This window comes from Gopherus flavomarginatus, chromosome 5 (genome assembly GCF_025201925.1).
Source record: "Gopherus flavomarginatus isolate rGopFla2 chromosome 5, rGopFla2.mat.asm, whole genome shotgun sequence".
Taxonomy (NCBI): domain Eukaryota; kingdom Metazoa; phylum Chordata; order Testudines; family Testudinidae; genus Gopherus; species Gopherus flavomarginatus.
The window spans coordinates 41,635,388-41,656,974 of NC_066621.1; the positions used below are offsets into that span (position 1 = coordinate 41,635,388).

Consider the following 21,587-nt stretch of genomic DNA (forward strand, 5'->3'; position numbering starts at 1 on the left):
CCAAGCACCTGCTTGCTGAGCTGGTGTCTGGAGCCAGCCCTGGGCAGCGCTTTGAACTTTCCAGTGCAGATGTAGCTTCAGTCATTCCTGTTCCTCTCCGCTGTACCCACGGTGACAGTGGAGCTCAGCTGGGCTGGTTCTGCCTGGAGTCCCTGGGACGGAAGCTTCAGGGCTGGCAGTGAGGCTCTCCCTAGAGGCCTTTGGAATTCACTGCCCTGGACAGTCCCCCAGTGCATGAGTTTAGCAGCCTCCATAGCACAATGCAGGGGGAAGTTACCTGCTATAGATTGTGAGCTCTGGCAGGCAGAGATGGTCTTGTTATATGTGAGCACAGGACCTAGTACAATGGGGCCCTGCTCATTGATTGGGGCTCTAGATCCTACCAGAACACACACAATAGTAAGTCTATATTTGAGGGGCTGGAAAGAGGCTACTTTGTTCCTAACTTAGTTTATTAACATATACTTGGCAATGGCAGTGGGTTGCTTATACAACTTTTAAAATAAAATCATATAGTTCAGTGCTACTCAAAGCTGGTCCACTGCTTGTTCAGGGAAAGCCCTCGGCGGTCCGGGCCGGTTTGTTTACCTGCCACATCCACAGGTTCAGCCGATCGCGGCTCCCACTGGCCGCAGTTCGCCGCTCCAGGCCAATGGGGGCTGCGGGAAGTGGCGGCCAGCACGTCCCTCGGCCCACGCCACTTTGCCTGGAACAGCGAACCGCAACCAGTGGGAGCCGTAATCAGCCGAAACTGTGGACTCGACAGGTAAACAAACTATCCCGGACCTCTGGGGGTCTTTCCCTGAACAAGCTGCAGACCGGCTTTGAGAAGCACTGATCTAGTTGACCAGACAACAAACATTTATTAAAAAATCGAATATAGTAAAATGCTGAGGGTGACAGGAAGGCCCCCTTATCCCTCTCTCTACCCAATGTGACTGCATCTGAATTATCGCTCTCCCAAACAAACAAATAAAAGGCCCCCATAACTGCCTTTGGTGTCTGTAAAGGCTCTGCCATGCCATCCAGTCCACCCCTGCACTAGGGCAGAATTGTCCTAAATATGGATCTATTATTTGTTTCACCTAGTCTGAATGACTGCCCCAGTGCACTGCTCATTATATAAAGTACAGCCCACTCATGAATAGAAACAGGCAGAGAGAGATTAGTGTGACAGTGTGCTCCACGCATCACTAGGATGGCACCTCCTGGTGACTCTGAGGGATAGCACAGGAGGTCTGTGCCTCTTCCCACAGTTGCATGCCATTTCTCTACCTCTCTCTCTGGGTCTACAGCCCCTCTCTCATTCTATGAGCTGCTGTTACCTCTTCATGACTGAGTCCTCTGGCCACATGAATATACACATGTTCCCCTTTGGGGTACCAAAGTCTTTCCTCAACAGCAGTCCTAGGCAGTCTTCCCATTCACTGCCTCCTGGTGCCACTCTCTCAGTGGCTGGCAGGGGAACCCAGGCCAGACCTTTACTGCAAGTTCCAGCTCAGAGAGCCTCTAGCCAGCAGTCAAGGTCTGTTCCCTTCTAGACTTTACTGCCTTTCCCTGAGCCGTGTCTGTCCATCCATCCTTTCTATCCACCTGGCTGGCTCTTCCTCCCAGGTTTGCCAGCCCACCCACATCTCCTTTCTCCCTAGCAGCTCTCCTTCTGTTTCCAATTTCCTGTCTTTATAGTCCCAGCACAGCTACTTCCTCTCTAGCTGGGCTCCCTCTCTCAGTCAGGGGATTGCTTGGCCACCTGATTCCCCTCAGCTATGACTTGCTGGGCTAATTAGCCCTGTTCTCACTGCACTAACCCTTTCAGTGCAAGTCTGGAGTGAACACTCCATCACAATCAGAGAAATAGAACGTCCTTTACTATATTTCACGAACTGCACTGAGTGAAATGATTGCTGGTAGCCATGCTCTCCTCAGCGATTACTTTTAGCATGAGATGCAATGGCATCATTCAGTCCCTGGGTGAGTCTATATAGAATATAAATGCACTTGTCTTGGAATGCACAAAACATTCTTACTGTGTTATTTACAAGTACTTTCCCTTTCAGATTGGCGTCCAAATCAAAAAACTTCCGAGTTGTCGGCTAAAGGTATGTGATATCTGCGTGAGAAGTTACCCCAGTGTGGTGGCCTTGTGCTTATTTGGTTGGATGCTTTCCTGGAACTCTCCCTGTGAAACACAGAAACTGACCTGTCTTAACACAGCCTTTAGAATTCCCAAGTTTGTAATGGGCAGCAGCCGGCATCAGTCCCCAGGAAATGCCGTTATGGTGGTGCTGCTGTAATTGCTGATGTCCAGTCTTGTTTCCACTTAGACCAATGGAGAGAAAAGCAGAGCAAAGAGAAAATGCAGCCTCTCTCTGGTGCTGACTTTCCCTGGCAGCCTCTCTGCTGGGGATCACAGATCCAGCACATGGTCTGATCATCCACTCTGAGACCCAGCGAACTCTTACTAGTGTCTGGCTGTTTAAGACATTGTGTTTAGCTGCCCCTGTGGTCTCAGAGGGTGTGTCTGTACTGGTGCATGTCAGCTGACTCAGGCTTGCGGGTCTCAGGATGCAGGGCTAAAAACTGCAGTGTAGGAGTTTGGGCTTGGGCTGGATCCCAGGCTCTGAAATCCTATGAGAAGGTGGGTCTCAGTTCACATCCCAAGTGAAGTTCATGAATTGGCAAAAGCCAGTGGAGATGGTGATGTCATTTGGGTACCTCTCTGGGACTCATTCTGGTCAGAACATCTTTCAGGATCAGGAAGATGAAGGCCCAGCAGTGTCATGGTGGATCCCAGGTGATGGTGGAGATGGTGACCATAATGGTAAAGCTCTCTACTTACAATCCACATGTCCTGCTCTTCTGTTGCGTGACTCCTACCACACAAATTGTGTCCAAACAGGCTGTCTACCTCATTCCATCAAAATTAACCAATCAAAGTGCATTTTGGTGTTTTTGACTATAAACATTTCCTCCCATTTTAGACTCTCTCAGCCCATTGTCATGCCTACTCATGACTTTACCATGAGCCTTGTAGACCCTTTGAACCAGTCACTCTGTTTTAAATCTTGGTGACTTTTACAAATAATTTTATGTAATGGGCCGAGTGGGACTTTTGTTGCCTCGGGCAACTTATAACGCATGTGTGCACAACATCTCTCTGGAGGACACTACTACCAGGAGCATTATTTCAGCTCAGAATTAAATAGGAAGATTACTAGAAGTACTCCACTTTGATCATTAAGAATCCTATGACAGTTTCTCTTTCCAATTTAAATGCCCTAGGCACATTCTGATTTGTGAAGTTACATTCTTTCCACCTAAATTCTCAGAATTGTTTCAGTTGCATATGACAGTCTCTTCCACTTTGTATCATAACTTGTATAGTGTTGCTGTGAATTGATAAATTGTTGCCAGGTTTCCCCCAAGCAGTTACTGCATTTGTGTGAGGGGTGAATTGATGCCTACAGTCTATGCACGTGAATAATTTTAGTGGGATGAATTATTTGAGCAAGGCAGGGCGGGGAACCTATGGTCCATGGGACAGATCCAGGCCGCTGCTTCATTTAATCTGGCCCGTGGCAAGTCTCCGCACTGTGGGCCAGAAGCCACTGGGTTGCCAGAAGTCTGGTTGGCTTCACACAGCTCCCGGCAGTGACCAGCATGTCCCTGTGGCCCCTAGGTGATCAGGGAAGCTTCATGCGCTGCCCTCACTCCTAGTGCTGGCTCCACAGCTCACATTGACTGGGAACTGTGGTCAATGGGAGCTGCAGAGGTGGCACCTGCGGGCGCGGCCTAGGTGAAGCCCCGAGCCTCCGTGCCTTCCCCTCCCCCACCCCCCACAGGGCTGTGGATGGCCCATGGCTGATTTTTTCTGTGGGTCAGTGGCCCCTGATAGAAAAAAGGTTCCCCACCCCTGTAAGGGTTCAAGGCCAGGCACATAATCAAGTGATTTCAGGATCCAATTTATAGGTAAAGGTGCAACATCAGTGCTGGATACCTTTACTATTGTAGTAATTTTGTTGTAACAGATTAATAAACCTTTTTTCTGAACTTTCAGTTCAATATTTCTAATGTCTGATGTTACTGGTTCAGGTTATAGGAAGAAGTATAAAGAAGATGTTTTTAAGAAGTACAGAGTAATAAAAGACATGAACAGTCGTCTTGGTGAGAATGTGATTCTAAATACAAGATACACAAAGCTGACTATTCTAGACAAACCTCGCCATGAAAATGAGAAGGAACATGAAATAATGGCCATGGGGCGGAGACATGCAAAAATCATGACTAAACAAGCTAGTTCTGTAATTACTATAGACACCCTATTTAAACCTGATAAAGATGGACAAACACCACAAATTGTTGTGCTGCTGGGAGCTGCAGGGATTGGAAAAACAATGACAGCAAGAAAGATCATGTGCGATTGGGCATCTGGAGAACTCTATAAGGAAATGTTTGACTTTGTTTTCTACATAAATTGTCGGGAAATGAACCTACTTACTGAGCAGGGAAGTGTAGCTGACCTGATTTTTAAAAATTGTTCTAATACAAATGCACCGATTAGAAAGATTTTGGTGAAGCCAGAAAAACTTCTGTTCTTAATTGATGGTTTTGATGAACTGAGATTTCCTTTTGACCAGTCAGAAGATAACTTGTCCTCGGACCCCTGGGAGAAGAAGCCAGTGGATATCATACTGAGCAGTTTATTTAGGAAAACAGTTCTTCCTGAAAGTTATTTGATAATCACTACAAGGCCAACTGCCCTGGAGAAACTGGGGCAGTGTTTGGAGTGGTCCCGGTATGCAGAGATCCTGGGATTTTCTGAAGCTGAAAGGAGAGAATATTTCCACAAGTTCTTTCGAAATGAAAACCAAGCAAGACAAGCTTTACGATTTGTGAGAGGAAATGAAATTCTCTTCACCATGTGCTTTGTCCCCATTGTGTGTTGGATCATCTGCACTGTTGTGAAACAGCAGCTTGAAAAAGGTGAGGATCTTGCACAGACTTCAAAAACAACCACTGGAGTGTATATACTCTATCTTTCCAGTTTAGTAAAGCCTCTAAGAAGCAATATGAAGCAACAGATGCAAGCTAATCTGAGGGGACTTTGCTCCTTGGCTGCTGATGGAATCTGGAAACAAAAGATACTGTTTGAGGAAGAAGAAATCAAGAAATATGGCTTGGATCAGAGAGACTCTCTTCCCCTCTTTTTGAACGAGAACGTATTTCAAAAAGACATTGATTGTGTGAGCGTCTATAGCTTCATTCACTTAAGTTTTCAAGAGTTTTTTGCAGCTTTATTTTATGTCTTGGAGAAAGATGAAGAAACAAGAAATGATTCAGGGACTCCCAAGAAAGATGTAAAAACATTATTAGAAAACTATGGAAACTCTAGAAATTATTTAATGTTAACAGTGCGATTCCTGTTTGGGCTCTTAAATGAAGAAAGAATGAAGGACATGGAGAAAATAATTGGCTGTAAAATTTCACCTAAAATTAAACCAGATTTACTGAAGTGGGTTCAAGCAAAACAACAAACAGATTTATTCCCTTTTAGTCCCACTGAGTATGATGTGGAGATGTACGAGCATGACGTGTTTCACTGTTTGTATGAGATCCAAGAACAAAAGTTTGTGAAAAGTGCACTGGCTTTCACTGAAGTAAAGTTAAATCGAAATAAATTTACCCAAATGGATCAAATGGTTCTTTCATTTTGTATAAAGAATTGTCATAGGCTGGAGTCACTTTATGTGAATTGCTGTGAATTTATGTTTGAAGACCACGAGGAAGAACTTCCAACACCAGCAAATGGGATATATCAGTAAGTATTACGAGAGCACAACATTTTCAGTTTCTTTAATAGAATATTATTTTCCCATACATCTTGATAACTAATATATGGTTGAATCACCCACCACAAAGCAATTCTAATATTTCAGCAAGCTACTGAAATAGTTATGGAGCTTCCTCAGGTTCAAACTACCAGGATATTATCTCTTATAATAATTATAATGATTGCTTGGTCTTCTCTGTTCTCTCCATTACTGGAAAGTTTTCTGTCATTTTATGTGTATGATACAGGAATAGGGATGCAGCTGAGACGAATTCAGGGGAGGGGAATGTGCTTTGTGTCAGCAATTGAAAAAGGAAGTTAGAGAGCTCCTCATTGAGACCTTGCTTGACTTTTCAAAGCCCTTCATCAGGGAGCCAGCAAATCACAAGGATACAGAACCTGCTTCCACATCCTCAGTGTAAAAACTTCTCAATAAAGGGAGCAAAAATAACTCATGGGCTTTTTCACATTCTCTTTAGCCTAACTCAAACTATCTTCTCATTCTTAATTTCATGGAACTCACTGAATGTAAAAGATAGAAAGTGCCACCTATACTCAGTGAATGGCAGGGAAACAATGTTTCCCTTGTAAAACACAACAGATATGACTGATGCCTTTTTACTTAGAATCATAGAAATTGTAGGGCTAGAAGGCACCTCAAGAGGTCATCTAGTCCATCCTCCCATGCTGAGACAGGACCAAGTAAACCTAAACCATCCCTGACAGATCTCAAAAACCTCCAAAAAAAGGGAAACCATAACTTCTCTAGGTAACCTGATCCAGTGCTTATCTATCTTTAGCTGACATTTTTTCCTAATATCCAATCTAAATCTTCCTTGCTGCAAACTAAGCCTATTACTTCTTGTCCTACCCTTGGTGGGCATAGAGAACAACTGATCACTGTCCCCTTAACAACAATTTTTAAAATATTTGAAGACTGTTATCATGTCCCCTTCAGCCTCCTCTTTTCTAGGCTAAACATGCCCAATTCTCTCAACCTTTCCTCGTAGTTCAGGTTTTCTAAACTTCTTATCATCTTTGTTGTTTTTCTCTGTACTGTCTCCAACTTGTCCACATCTTTCTTAGAGTGTAGCACCCAGAACTGGACACAGTACTCCAGCTGAGGTCTCACCAGTGCTAAATAGAGCAGAACAGTTACTTCCAATGTCTTACATATGACACTCCTGTTAATACATCCCCGAATGATAATAGCATTTTTCACAACAGCATCAAACAGTTGATTCATATTCAGTTTGTGATCCACTACAACCCCCAGTCCTTTTCCACAGTTCTACTGCTTACCCAGTTATTCTCCATTTGTTGTTGTGTGTTTGATTTTTTTCTTTCCTAAGTGCAGTATTTTGCACTTGTCTGTATTGAATTTCATTTGTATTGATTTCAAACCTACAATTTATCAAGGTTATTCTGAATTCTAATACTATCCTCTGAAGTGCTTGCAGCCCCTCCCAGTGTGATGTCATCCACAGATTTTATGAGCATACTTTCCACTCCATCATTCAAGTGATTAATAAAAATATTGAATAGCACCATACTCAGAATAGGTGCCTGTGGAACCTCACTTGAGATTTTCACTTGAGATAGTTTGCTGTCAAACTGGGAGGCTATTGATAACTTCCATTTTAGTATGTTTTTTATCTCATTGTAATTTAATCTAGACCACATTTCCCTAGTTTTCTAATCAGAATATCATGTGGGACCATGTCAGAAGCCTTAGTGAAGTTCTGATATATCACATTTGCTGCTTTCTCTACAACCACTGGGCTGGTTACCCCATCAAAGAAGTAAATTAGATTGGTTTAGCATGACTTGTTCTTGACCAATCTACGTTAGCCATTATTTATCACCCTATTATCCTCAAAGTACTTATAAACTGATAGTTTTATCATTTCCAGGTATCAAAGTTAGGCTGAGTGGTCTATAATTCCCTGAGTTCTCTTCTCCTTTTTAAAGATAAGTACTGTATTTGCCCTTCTCCAGTCTTCTGGGACCTCATGTGTCCTCCTAGAGTTCTGAAAGATAATCGCTAATGTTTCTGAGTGCATGGCTACACTTGCAGATGTAGGGTTGTTTGAGTTAAACCAGCCTTCGTAGAGCACATTAGAGCAAGCGCTGCAGTCTGTCCACACTGACAGCTGCAAGTGCACTGGTGTGGCCACATTAGCAGCTCTTGCAACGGCCACAGAGAGCAGTGCATTGTGGTAGCTATCCCAGCATGCAAGTGGTTGCAACATGCTTTTCAAATGGGGGTGTGTGTGGAGTGTGATAGGGAGTGTGTTGTGCGTATGTGTGGGGTAGAGAGAGTGGGTTTTTGGGTGGCTGAGAGCATGTCAACATGCTGTCTTGTAAGTTCACACAGCAGCAGACCCCCCTCTCCCCGCCTCTCTCCTGGAGCATATAAGCATGCCTGCTGTCAGAAATGGAGCTTTGAAAGGGCATATCCTCATATCCGCATTCCTGCAGCAATTCCAAAACCAAGACAAGAGTGGCCACTTGACGTAAGGTGATTATGGGACGTTTCCGGAGACTGATCAGAGTGCAGTAATGCAATATTTTGTTCACACTGACGCCCGGGCATTTCAGCCGGTGCGCATCAAATGTTACTCCACTCGCCGAGGTGGAGTACCAGGAGTGCTCTAGCTGCGGAGTCCGAGCGCTCTACATGCCTTGCCAGAGTGGACAGGTAGTGAGCTAGGGTGCCTGGGGCTGCTTTAATGCGTTCTAATTTGCAAGTGTAGCCAAGCCCTGATATTGCTTTGGCTAGTTCCTCATGTAGTCCAGGGTGAATTTCCTCAGAGTCTGCCAACTGGAATACGTCTATCTTACCTGAATATTCTTTAACCTGTTCTTTCTCTATTCTGGATTACATTCCTCCCTCCTGGCTTTTGATATTAATTGTGTTAGGGATCTGGTCAGGGATCTGGTCACAATGAATCTTGTTAGTGAAGACTGAAGCAAAATAGGTGTTAAACATCTCAGCCTTCTTGATGTCATCCATTATTAGCTGTCCTTCCCTGTTAAGTAATGGACCTACACTTACCTTCATCTTTTTCATGCTCCTAATGTATTTATAGAACCTCTTCTTACTGCCTTTTATATGCCTTGCTAATGCTCAATAGTGGAGTAAAACTAAATGCTGAATTTAATGCTTGGTGATGCAGATCCTTTTTCTGTAGTTCTCAGAGCAGCATCCTCCAATTGTTCAATGGTCTGGAGCTGTGGGAGATAAATTACATTGGGTTGCTCCGTACTTGCTTGTCATCTCAGAGTGTTTATGCTACACTCAGTTTAAGCAATATACCCATTGGCATAGCCTGCAGCAGACAGCAGGCATTTTCCTCTGCTTTAAATCCAGTTGAACCAATTGTAAACAAAACCATAGGCTGCAGCAATCTGAGAACATTGCTGTAAAATGGACAAAGTGCAGAACAGCTCATAGGCAGTCTGTGCAGCACCTCAGCATGGAATAATTTGAGAATGGACCCTTGAGATTATGAAGGAAATGTCTGTACTGCTAAGGGCTTGTCTACATACACAAATTGTACCACTTTAACAATACCAATATAGTTAAAACATGGTAACCCCTCCCCCCCAAAACCCCACCCCTAACCCACCTAGTCTGCATGCAGTTATACTGGTATAAAGATACCTATATCAATAGAGTTTATTCCCATAAGAAAAAGGGAATAAGGTCCACCTGTATAAGGCACTTTTAGATTACTGTACCAGCATTCTCATGAGGGTTTGTACCACTACCAGTATAAGTAGTTTGGTTAAAAAAAGATTACATCCCTAGCCAAAATGGTTATGTTAGACAAAATCTGTGTAGACCAGGCCTAAATAAAAATTAGCATATAGTTCTGCAGTGCTGCAAAATGTGGAAATCTGTTTGCTTTAATAGTTCTTTGGTATTAAAATAAAATTAAAATGGCAAACGTCATTAAAAAGAGGTGATATTGCGCAAGGGCACATTGCTACCACCAACCCAAAACCTTAAGAGACAGGGAATACCCAGTTAAAGGGAAAGTCTGCCCCACATAGCAGCACACAGCTCCAATTATTCACTATCAGTGAGACATTGACACCCATCAGAGAGAAGAGGAGTTACAGACACACACCGCACTCCCCACATTCTTCGAGGAGTTACAGACGCACACGGCACTCCCCACATTCATCGATTAATACTGTACTGCAGACCCTTAACTCCTGCCTTGTGCTTCCCCCTTAGAGATTTTTCACATCTCTTCCAGCAACCTTGACCCCAGCTGCTTCATTCATGCACACCATGGTTGCTGAGGTCACAGATAAGGTTTTGCATTACAGCACGAGTCAGATAAATCCAAAATACTGTGTCAGTCTTAATTTCTATGTTTTGTTTAAGACATTTCTTAAAAATAAAGGTTTAATGCTTAAATGAACTTGCTGTATCAGGGATTCTGCCGTAAGCCCAGTGTCAATAGTACCTCACCATAATGTAGCATGTTAAAATAATAAACAACAACACTGGAAACCTCTTCCCCACATGCAGTAAAATATGGTTAGAGCTAAAGTTAGTGTTTTAAAAGCATTCATTGCTACATATGATCTAAAATATTTCAGAAACTTGCTTCTGTCAGTATCAGATAAAAACAAAATATTCTTGCCTTAAAATTAACTTCCCCTCTTATATACCCTTTGGTGTCAGAAACTAATAAGCCATCATTTCTGGTTACATGTGGGGATGTAATTTCAGAAAGTGAAACACCAATTGTACAATACTGAATGTTTAGTTTTCATAGTAAAAAAATTAAGCCAATGCTCATATTATCAGTGTTTATCTTTGCGGGTAAATTAAAATCAACAATCTTGGCCAAAAATGATCATTTCTATGATATCTCCAGAAATGATAAAAACAACTATTGACCAATACAAAAGCATGTAACCACTAGAGACATTGGAATTTGTGTGAACGCTCAGAATTGTATTTGAATGCTCAAAGCACCAGAGTTCCACTAGTTAAAAAAAAAATAGAATGGGTTACTTAGTCGCACCTGTTCTATTTGACTATGTGCATTTAAGGAACACCTTTTGGTATCTGCTTTATTTTTGTTTGTGGAGGATTTACAATTAATAGAAACTGCAGCATAATTCATAAATCATGTATGATTACACCAACCAGGAGGCTACTTAAATGTTCTGGAAATAGAAATAAAATCTGTTTCCAGAGAACAACATAGACAATTTCTATTCTTTTGTTTTTAGGGAACAGCATCAGGATGTTCTGAAGTATTCTTCTATTTACCTGCTCTGTCAAGCGCTGAAGGATCCAAACTGTAAATTAAAGAAACTACAGTAAGAAACAATTCCTCTCTTGAGTATCTCTACATCAGTGCAGCTCTCGTTGCTGTGGCTGCTGTAGCAACTGTATAGATTCATCTGGTGCTTAAGAATTTGTTTAAATTTCTAGTTAGTATGTGTGGAGTTGGCTTAATGTCAGTCTAGTAGTTCAATGCCATTTAAGCCAATTACCATATCAATAAGTGAGGTGAACAGACAGAGGTAAGCAGTGCCGGGTTTACAGTGACGCCATGGAGCCAGGCCCATTTCTCAGAAAGGGCCCCGGCCTGCTCTGCTTGCACTGTGCCCTGAGACCCCGCCAGCCCACACGGTGTCCCCCCCCCGCTCCTCTTGTCCTGCCCGCCAGCTGGCAGAGGGCTCCTCTTCACCCCCTGGCCCCACCCTCTGGGTCCTCTCTACCTGGCCAGACCCCAGTGTACCTCTGGCTCAGGGCAGTCTCTGCTTTCCATCACCTGAGGGGACACGCCTGTCTCCCTGGAGCTGAGCCGCCTGGGACTGGTGCAGAAGGCTGGCCAGTCTCTGCCGGTTGTGAGGGGGGGACAGTGTGGGAGGCTTGGATGGGCCCCTCCAGGCAAGTGGGTCCTGAGGGAGCCCGTCTGGGACAGGCGCTGGCCTGGCTGATCACACCACTCCCGAGGGGCTGGAGTGATTCCCCAGCCCGGCAGGAACAGTCACCTTCCAAAGAGCCAATGAGTGCAGCTGGGGGGGCAGGGAGTGGGGGAGGAGGGGTCTCTGGAGGGTTGGGAGGTGGGGAAGATCTGTGTGTGTTGGGGCACTAGGGAGTGGGGGTTCTGTGTGGGGTGCTGGGCAGTTGTGGGCTGTGGGGAGGGGGGCACTGAGCATTTGTGGCAGGATCGGGGAGGGTGATGGGTATAGAGGGTCTGGTGGGGTTCTGGTCTTAGGGAATGAAGGGAGTGGTTCCAGTGTTGGGCAGGGGGGATGTGTGGCATGGCATGGCCTGCTGAGGGGAAGGGGCACGCTGGGAGGCCACTGTGTGTCTGGCAACTGCTGGTTTGTAAATAGTGCCCTGTCATACCATGGCCCTGGCCAGACCCTCGCTCTGGGGGCCAACCTCCCCATGCCATGCGCCACTTCACTCATGGGGGCCCACAAATATGTTTGGCACCAGGCTCACAGGAGTATGGCGTGAGGGAACTGCATGCGGTCTGCAAAGAGGAGGCTAGAGAGACTATCTTGGATATTTCTAAAGCACTTGTTCATGTATCCTCAATTAATCTAATTTCCCCCTGATTTGGGTGGGAATGGGAGTTGTTTACTCTCTTTTTTTTCTCTCTCTCTCCTACCCACCTCTCTGTCATCTTTTCTCTGTTTCATTCTCTTTCCTCTTTTAATGCACTCTCATCTTCACCATCTCCATCTCATGAGGACCCTGGGAGTGGCTTTAGCAAAGGAGTGATGTAATAGATCGCAGGGCACACTCTGAGGCTATGTCTACACTTGCAGTTTTTGTGCTGTCAGTTTCACCAGTGATAGGGAAATGGTCAAAGAAAAGCGCTGGTTTGTGTATTAACTTAGAGTCACAGGCGTCAGAACTTCATCACTGATGAGAGTAGCGCCCTAAGGGCGGCTATCCCACAGTGCAGCTCTCCAGGAAAGCTGGGGGGGGGGGTGATTGCAGGGCATCTTGGGTCCCTATACACCCTCCTTTCCCCAAACACTAGTCAGCTCCAGTAGCTCAGCATTGCTGCAATAGGGATCCTTTGCCCTCTGGAGCAGGCATTGTCACCTGGCCAGAAAAAAGGAAGGGGAGTTTCAAAGTTCCTGGGGCTTTACAAAGGGAGGGGCGGACATCTGTTTACCTGACATCAAAGCAGCGGAAGTGCTGGCTAGAGTGGTCAGGTAGGCACTCTGGGATATCCTGCGGAGGCTGCAAGCTGTTATACAGGAAGAACGCGTCTTCACTTGCACATCACTGCATCACCAGTAAGAGCTGTACGCCTCTCGTGGAGGTGCTTTTCTTTTTGCAGTGAAATTTCTGAGTTTCACTGAAAAAAATCTTTGGCAAGTGTAGATGCTCCCAGTTTTTTGCACAGTAAAGGGACTTTTTCCGCTTTAAATGGCAAGTATAGACATGCCCTGAGACTGTGTCTCTGGATTTCAGTAGCCCTGTTTTTCACCATGGCTTTCTTAGCAGGTCCAAATGGGCTTAGGCTCCCTGCCTCCAGAGACTTGCCCTCTTGGGAGCTTTGTTAACCAGAAGGTGAATGCAGTGACGCTGCTTAGTCTTTTAAAACCACATTAATATTTACTAGGAATACAGTATGCAGAGAAACTGGATTAAAATAACAAAGCAGGCCTATATGCATGATTCTTACCTAACCTTTTCACTTCCCCTTGCTTGGTTAAGTGAGTCCCTGCTCAGCACAAGTGAGTTTCAGTCTTGGGTAGGGAGACAGCCTGAATGCCATGAGGCTCTCCTCACTATAACTGCTGTGGGTACAGTATCAGAAGCATTATAACTGGCATGGAAGGGCTATAAATATTGCCCTTTTGGGCACTTTATTGCACTTGGAGCTTATATTCAGCTGATTATTCAACATGATGCCAAAGTCCTTCTCAGCGTCGCTGCTTCCCAGGATAGGGCCCTCCTTGTCCCTTAGCCTTGGAAAGAGGATTTACCACATCCTTCCATCCCTCGATGAGTCATATGACAAGCAAGCAACTGTTCTGTTAATTTAGATGAAATATATGGGCCAAAAATATTAACACAACCTAGTCATTGTCCAACGCTAAACAGAGCTGAACGAGGTCTGGGATTTGGTATGTGGGCACCTTAGCCTGCTTAGTACCATGGCAACACACCATTAAATTTCCTTTTAGCCTTTTTTTAAAGATAAAGAAGAGAGGAAAATAGTTAAAACATTGGAGGTGTAAAGTATTAAATCAGACTTTCATTTTAGCAACATCCCTTTTCCCCTTTCCCTTTAATTGGAGAGAGTTTTTAGAAGGAGAAGAACTCCTGTTCGACAGTTTCTGAGATGGTATCAAAGATGGTAATAACTGTCCTCTGGGGAAAAGAGAAGTCAGCGGAGATGGGCTGGAATTGTTGTTGTTAAAGTCTAATCCCATTTTATTGCAAGTGGTGTCTGGCATTCAGCTGGAGCTTGTCTGGCTGGTGATGTCATGGGGACCCCTTTTTCTGGCCCAGGCTGCTCAGAATATCCCTCGGGATTAGGACAAAGAAGGTCCAGGGTTCTGGGAGATGGTGGACATGTCAGCCATGATGGTGAAACTCACTCCTGTAGCCTCCATCTGTTCTTCTATTCATTTCCCCGCCTCCAAAGTCTCTTTCTTTAAGGAACCAATAAGAGGGTGATGAGTGGAGTAGCCCATTCCCTCATTATTTTGTCCACCAGCTAGGCCTAATACCCAGCACACCAATTTTGATGCACTAATTTCTGGTTCCACATCATCTGTCTTTACCAAGCATAATGTGGCTCATTAAGGTAGAAGTTCAAGACCCCCCTTGGGAGGAATCTCAGTATGTATTGTCACCATAGCTTTGCAATATGGGGTAAGGTGGGTCAGTCGCTACTGCCTGAAGCTAATGCAGGGAGCTACTTAATGGGAGTTTGACAAAAGTGTCAAACCCCATATGAACTGGATGATAAGGGGCTGCGTATGTCATGACAGGCAGAAATAGTTGCGGAATGCTCCTGGGTGGAGTTAGTCTTTAGGATAGACTCAGGTGAAGAAATTAGTCAGGCTGTTTTTGTTGGGGGCAAATAAAGGGTCCATGTGAACCTGTCTGCATATACTCCAGAAACCTTTTCCACTGAACATTACAGGTATTTCTGATCTGTCATTCCCTGGTCACAGACCACTCTTGAGGATTTATCATGTATTGGCTTGCTCTGTCTATGATTGTGTTCTCCTTCTCTGCCATGTATGTGATGGCTAAGAATGCCTGGTGGGGCAGAGCCTGCTCTCACTCCTGCAGGGCTTCCCAGTGCATGACTCGCTGTCAGGAGCCTCCTGCTTGTTTGTCCATTGGAATAAGGACCCCCTTTGGGGATGCTAAGGTATTAAACCCTGGATTCACTGAAGTTCATGAAGGTTTTGCCACTGACTTCAATGGGGCCAGGATTTCAGCCCAGGTCTTTGATGGTCCTTAGTGGTTAGAGGACTGTTTGCATCTTGAGAACATCTATGAGCAGTTGTTCTTGGACAAACCAAGCTTCCTGGGTTTGGAGTCCTTCTATATGGGCTCCCTGTCCCAGGCTGGAAGTTTCTCTGGTCACTGTGATTTGGACAGGAGGGTTTTGGAAATCCATTCCCAATTGTGGATTGTCCCCTTTGGGCACCAAACTGGAGAAGCCCAGAGTTTGTCTGTTACCCAGATGTGATGAGAGAGTGCCTGAATTGCTTACTTGAACAGGGGTTTGAAGAGCTAGTGAGGTTATCTCATGTGGAGATGTGCCCTGGGTACCATAGATTCCATTGCAGGCGTCAGACCCAACATTTCTAGCATGTCATCTGTTGTCTTTTTTTCATCCTCTCGTCCAGACCGGTGGTGTCTTGGATATTGGCATGTAACAGGAAGGCTTTGAGTTGAGCCATGTCTTGCAAAGTTCCTACCCACTCTAATTGTCTTCTGGGGACAAGTGGCGATTTGGGGCAATTTACTGTGAACCCAAATGATTTTGATACCCTCCACAACTGTGTCCTTGATCACCCAAGTGTTCAAGTAAGTGGACAGTGCAGATAGCCCATAATTATCACCAATCTTTTTGTGAAATTGAACAATACTGGCCTAGAAGGCAAGACACAAAATAGAGAGTGCTGTTCCCCTCCACATAATCAGAAATACTTCCAGTCCTTTGGAATTGTTCCTGTATACATTTAAGCACTGGCAAGGTCCTGATTGCTTGGTAAAATTCTGTCCTATCTGAGATGGTTTAACTTGTTTTTTTTTTAATTCCTCTCTCCTGATTCCTTTTTAAATTCATTTTTGCAAAAGACTTTTGAAACTTTTGTGGATTTTTTTTAATCCAAAACAAATGTTTACTTTGGGAGTAAAATACAGCATATGTGTATGCCAGAACTGGTGGGACAGGATAGGGCTTCAGGCCCAGGGTCACCAGCGATGGCTTCAGAATTTCAAGATTCAGAAGACCACTTTGCTGTAAGTCTGTGCAGAGTTCACATTGGAGCTGCAGCACCAGAGACAATATGACTGTCCCCTTTAGTGTGGAGAAGCACGTGACAGTCACCATCTGGAAGCCTACCACCTCCAATTGCTACCAGTGTGTGGCTAACCAATGTGATGCTGGAAAATGCATAGATGGAGCTATTATAATTGATGTGTACATGGCTATTCAAAGGGTTTTTGCTGCCTGGGTCATAAGGTTGGTCCACATCCAGGAAGTAACTGATAGATCTAAACACTTAGGTTTCCCAAATTGTATCGGGGCCATGGATAGAATTTAGGTATCTATTTAATTTGCGTCCCATCACCAAATTTTCGTCTTTCTCTTCATGATCCTGCACAGCCTGGTGATCCAGTATGGCAGGTTCACTAACATTAATTTGGGGTGTCAGGGCAAGGTCCATAGAAACTCACTCCTTTTTCATGTAATGAGAAATGCTTGTTGAACTTCTCCCAGTGTGTGAGAACCTTGCTTCTGGGTGGGAGGCAAAGTAGACAGACTTTCAACTTGTTTTGAATAGCCAGAGAAGATGCTTCTGGCAAGTGCCTCTGTCATCGAAGGACCCAGGATCAAGAAGGCTTTGTGCTCATATTTTGGAAGCAGAGTGCAAGGAAAATTATTGTGCCATATTAACTCTTACGGGTGTGCTTGCAGGGCCTCGGTGGCAGGGTATGAAGTGTAAGCCTTGTGTATGTGCTGTTTAAAAAATGTGTTCCTTTTCCTTGGGGAAATGTATGGGATTTCTGACATTTGGGGGTTGCCTGTCCAGTTCCAAATGGGGCACAGGAACCTTAGCTGAGTAGTTCCTGGTTTTCTGAAACGTGAGTGTGAGCTTGTTCCCCTCCGTATGTTCGAAGGCTACATACTGCGGAGCAGTCAGAGCTACCTGAACAAAGGTTATCGTCAGAGATCAGAGAGGCTGGTCTGGCATTTAGATCTGATCATGGACAGTCCCAGGCTCAGTCTGATCTTCCCTGGGAAAGGGGATGGAATTTGGGAACTTTATCTTATAATAACATTTGTATGTGGAACACAGGATCAATGAAAACTACAGATGCCCATGGATTCAAAAACACCACATGGTCATGTGATCCTCAGCATCCACTACACCAGCTGTGTGATTTTATTCCTAGAATAAAGGAATCTTTATTCCCCTTGGTCCTCACTGAAGGAATTGGGCAGAGAGAAGTGCTCATTTTCTTCCCTGTTTATCTCTGTCTCCTGCAGCTTGGAGAGTTGTGCTCTCACCGCAGCTTGTTGCAGGGATCTCTCCTCTGTTCTCAGTACCAAACCAATCCTGACAGAGTTGAACCTGGAGGGGAACAACCTGGGAGATTCTGGACTGAGGCTGCTGTGCGAGGGACTGAAACATCCAGCCTGCAACCTTCAGAAACTGCGGCAAGTATTGATAAGTTTCCTTTCTGTAAAGAAATCAGCAGGGTGTGGGGATGGTGTATGATGTGAGCTCCCGGCAGGTATGTGGAGAGGATGAAAACTAAGTGTCCCTCCAAGACCTGAAGTGTCAGTGGTTAAGAAGGCCTCCAAATGGCCCTTGTTCGTAACAGTTCTTAGTTCCCTCCATGTTCTCGAAGGCAGGCTGGCTTTCCCCTTTCTCTCAGGCCTCAGGGAAGGAACAGCTTCACACCGGTCCAGATCTGCAAAGGGAATTAGGTACCTAAACCTAAGATTTAGGCCCCACTGCAATCCACAAACAGCCCACTTGGCTGTCACCTAACCCTATAGATGCCTAAACTCACTTGGCACCTACATTTCTACAAGAAAAGTTTCTACAGCCAAGTTTCTGCCTCTGGACACGTGTCCTGCAGCCTCACTCTAGGTGCGTGGATGCCTCTCTCAGGTCTAAACCCCAGCATGATTCACAATCTAGGGGAAGACAGGCATTTGCTAGTCTCTCGTCCTTTGGGGGCCTGATACAATGCAGTGTTGGTGGTAGTACTACCACTTCCCTTATAATTTTTAGCCCAGTGGTTAGACCGCTCACCTGGGATGTGGGAGACTCAGGTTTAATTCCCCCTCAGTCTGAAAGGATTTGAACAGGGGTCTCCTGTCTCTCAAGAGGCTGCTCTAACCACTGGGCTATAGGATATTTGTTATGTGGAGCGCTCGGTCTCTCCTGTTGGAGCCATTCCTCTTTGTGTAAGTATTTAAATAGTCATTGGGCCAGAGAAGGAGAGTGAGCCTGACTATAGCCCAGCGACATGTTTCTCTCTAAAGCCGAGGTTCCCTGGCCCATTGGAAATGCAGCCACGCTCAGCCCCCTGCTTTCCTTCAGCTTTCCGCACAAGCCCCTTGTGGGGTGCAGGGTAAGGGCCATAACAGATACACATGGAAATTCACACAATGGTGCCTTCCAGGTTCACACTCCCAGTATGGACAACCCCGAGAATGAGATTTATTGTTGTGTCTGGAGGAGGGGCCATGCACTGGGCTAACATGGCTTTAAGATACCTGTACAAATCCTAGGTTCTGAGCTGCTCGGGGGGCTGAATGGCCCCAGTGTAAAACTAGACAGTTCTGAGGGCTGCTCTGATTCACAGCTCCCCCTGCCAGGGGCTGCTCTGCAGCAGCGGAGAGCCCTGGCTGATGGCACAGGCTAAGGCCACTCTCCTCCAGCCTTTTAGCCCCACCCGAGAACAAGCCTCCTGTGTCAGGGATTGTGGGAGGGTCATCAGGTTTCTCCCACCACCAGGCCTGGGGTTTTTAGAGCCCCATCGCACCATTCCAGCCCTTGACCTGGTTACCCCCCTTCCCATGCCCCCCTCATTTTCTGACTGCTACCTCCTGTGTCCCACTTTATTCGCACCCTGTTTTGTTTTTGCTCCCCACATCACTTTGGGTTGTTTTTAGTTTCCTGTCCAGTTTCCTATCCGTGGAGACCAAGGGATGGTAATATTCCCCAGGGATAGCCTGGCTTCAGTATCATGGGAGGCAACAGGATGTAGAAGCCATGGTTATTAGGGGCAGCCTTTACTTTCACATTCAAAAGCTATGAGGAAATATTAGCCATTGATCCTCTTATCCTCATTCTTGTGTAGTTCCTCTTTTTAAAGTTAAATGTTACCCCTTTTAAACTCCGGCTGTAACACTACAATTCCAAATTAAGCAATCCTTTTCTAGACTCTGACTAACAGTGAGGGCAAGAGAGGAAGCAGAGCATAAACAACCAGTCATTTGACTCTCTGTATTTATCTGTCTTCTACAGGTTGTGGTATTGTCATCTCACAGCTGATGGTTGCAGGGATCTCTCCTCTGCTCTCAGAACTAACCAGAGTCTTACAGAGCTAGACCTGGGACACAATAAACTGAGAGATCCAGGAGTGCAGCTGCTGTGCGAAGGACTGACACATCCCAAATGCAAACTGCACAAAATAAGGTAAATAACAGCTGGTTTCTGTAACTAACACCTGTTAACGTGATGCTGCCTGGCTGGGAAACAGTTTCCCTGGTCCCACAAAAATGTTTGAAACTTCAGAAACTTTCCCATTCTGCCTCAGGAGAAAACCAAGACCGTTCAAAAATGTTCATGAACAGTGAAAGAAAGGGGACATATGCAACCCCTTGTCTTTGTCCTTTTGATCGCTTCTGAGCCATTGCCTCCATGTGCCCCTGTCTGAACCTTGGCAACTACTCTGTCACCTATGCCTCTACACTGCTGACAACCCCTGTGGCAAAAATAAACTCTTGTTCATCGCTACTGACACAACCTACAGATCTCAGTGCTGAGGTGCTCGGTCCTGTCGCAGGGCAGGGCAACTGCATCGGTGTTTCCCCTCAGCGGGTCATTAAGGGCACCCACTCTTGGCTTTCAGCTCCTCAGCTATTACCACTCTTGGATTGAGACACAGGTCTCTCTTCCTTCTGACTAGGGTATTCCCAGGCTGGACAGTTCGCTGACTTTACTGTGTCATTCCCAGCGCAGACAGGTTGCCGTAGAACACTTGCTTTCTCTTCAGAGATGGATAAGAGTATAATCAGGGCCGGTGCAACCATTTAGGCCGACTAGGCGGTTGCCTAGGGCGCCGAGATTTAAGGGCACCAAAAAGCACCCCCCAATTTTTTTTTAAACGGTTGAGCAGCCGCTGCTGCTGGGACAGAGAGGGAGTCTGAGCTGCCGACAGCCCAGGGTGTCCCCTGGGTCAGGGCACCTCTGCGGCAGCCGACAGCCCAGGGTGTCCCCTGGGTCAGGGCACCTCCGCGGCAGCCGGCAGCCCAGGGTGTCCCCTGGGTCAGGGCGCCTCCGCGGCAGCCCGCAGTCCGGGTGTCCCCTGGGTCAGGGCGCCTCCGCGGCAGCCGGCAGCCCAGGGGGTCCCCGGGTCAGGGCGCCGCCGCAGCAGCCGGCAGCCCGGGGTTCCCCGGGTCAGGGCGCCGCCGCGGCAGCCGGCAGCCCAGGGGTCCCCCGGGTCAGGGCGCTGCCGCGGCAGCCCGCAGCCCAGGGGGTCCCCCGGGTCAGGGCGCCCCCTGGGTCAGGGCGCCACCGCGGCAGCCCGCAGCCCAGGGTTTCTCCTGGGTCAGGGCGCCGCCGCGGCAGCTGGCAGTCCAGGGGCGGGTGTCCCCTGGGTCAGAGCGCCGCTGCGCCAGCCGGCAGTCCAGGGTGCCCGGAGGGGGCGGCAGGCAGCTCCCGTGGAGCTGCCGCAGTCGTGCCTGTGGACGGTCGGCTTCTCGCACTGCTCCGGACCTCCCGCAGACACCACTGCGGCAGCTCCACCGGAGCTGCGGTACCAGCACACGGGGCGGCGAAATTGCCATCCGCCTAGGGCGCTCAAAACCCTAGCTCCGGTCCTGAGTATAATTGCTACAGATATAAGTTACCGCACAATTCTTTCTAAGCAAGCCTACTTTATTCCTAAGGTACAAAGCGTTACAGAGAAAACTTTAATACAATAAAAGAACTTACATGCCTGCTAATAAGCTTAGCAGAGTTCATCCCAATTCTCACAGGGCCTCTGGCAAGTGCAGTCTTTTAATACCCCTCCTCCAGGTCTCATTGTGTTTACAAGTTCATCAGAGTTTCAGTTCAGAACAAGCATGCTCATAACATGCTCAGTTCCCTTTTCCTACAGTTTAGGGATCTTTGAACTGGAATTTCCAGAAGCAAGTAGTTAGTATACAAAAGGGTCTCTCTCCCCAGGCCATATCTTCAAAAAGTTGGCTTTCAGAGGAGGAGAATTTGTATTCTCCTCACCTCAAGGTATTTCCTAACGAAATCCACT

The 21,587-nt window shown here is 46.2% G+C and overlaps 1 protein-coding gene across 2 annotated transcripts in view; it reads left to right on the forward strand.

The window, feature by feature from the left end:
• LOC127051008 (NACHT, LRR and PYD domains-containing protein 3-like) overlaps window positions 1-21,587 on the forward strand; it is a 572,024-nt gene that overhangs the window by 515,985 nt on the left and 34,452 nt on the right. For both annotated transcript variants that reach the window (XM_050952784.1, XM_050952783.1), the window contains exons 3-7: window positions 2,058-2,099; window positions 4,093-5,818; window positions 11,090-11,179; window positions 17,584-17,754; window positions 19,580-19,750. In XM_050952784.1, coding sequence (XP_050808741.1) covers window positions 2,058-2,099; window positions 4,093-5,818; window positions 11,090-11,179; window positions 17,584-17,754; window positions 19,580-19,750 — 2,200 coding nt within the window. The remainder of the gene's footprint in view (window positions 1-2,057; window positions 2,100-4,092; window positions 5,819-11,089; window positions 11,180-17,583; window positions 17,755-19,579; window positions 19,751-21,587) is intronic.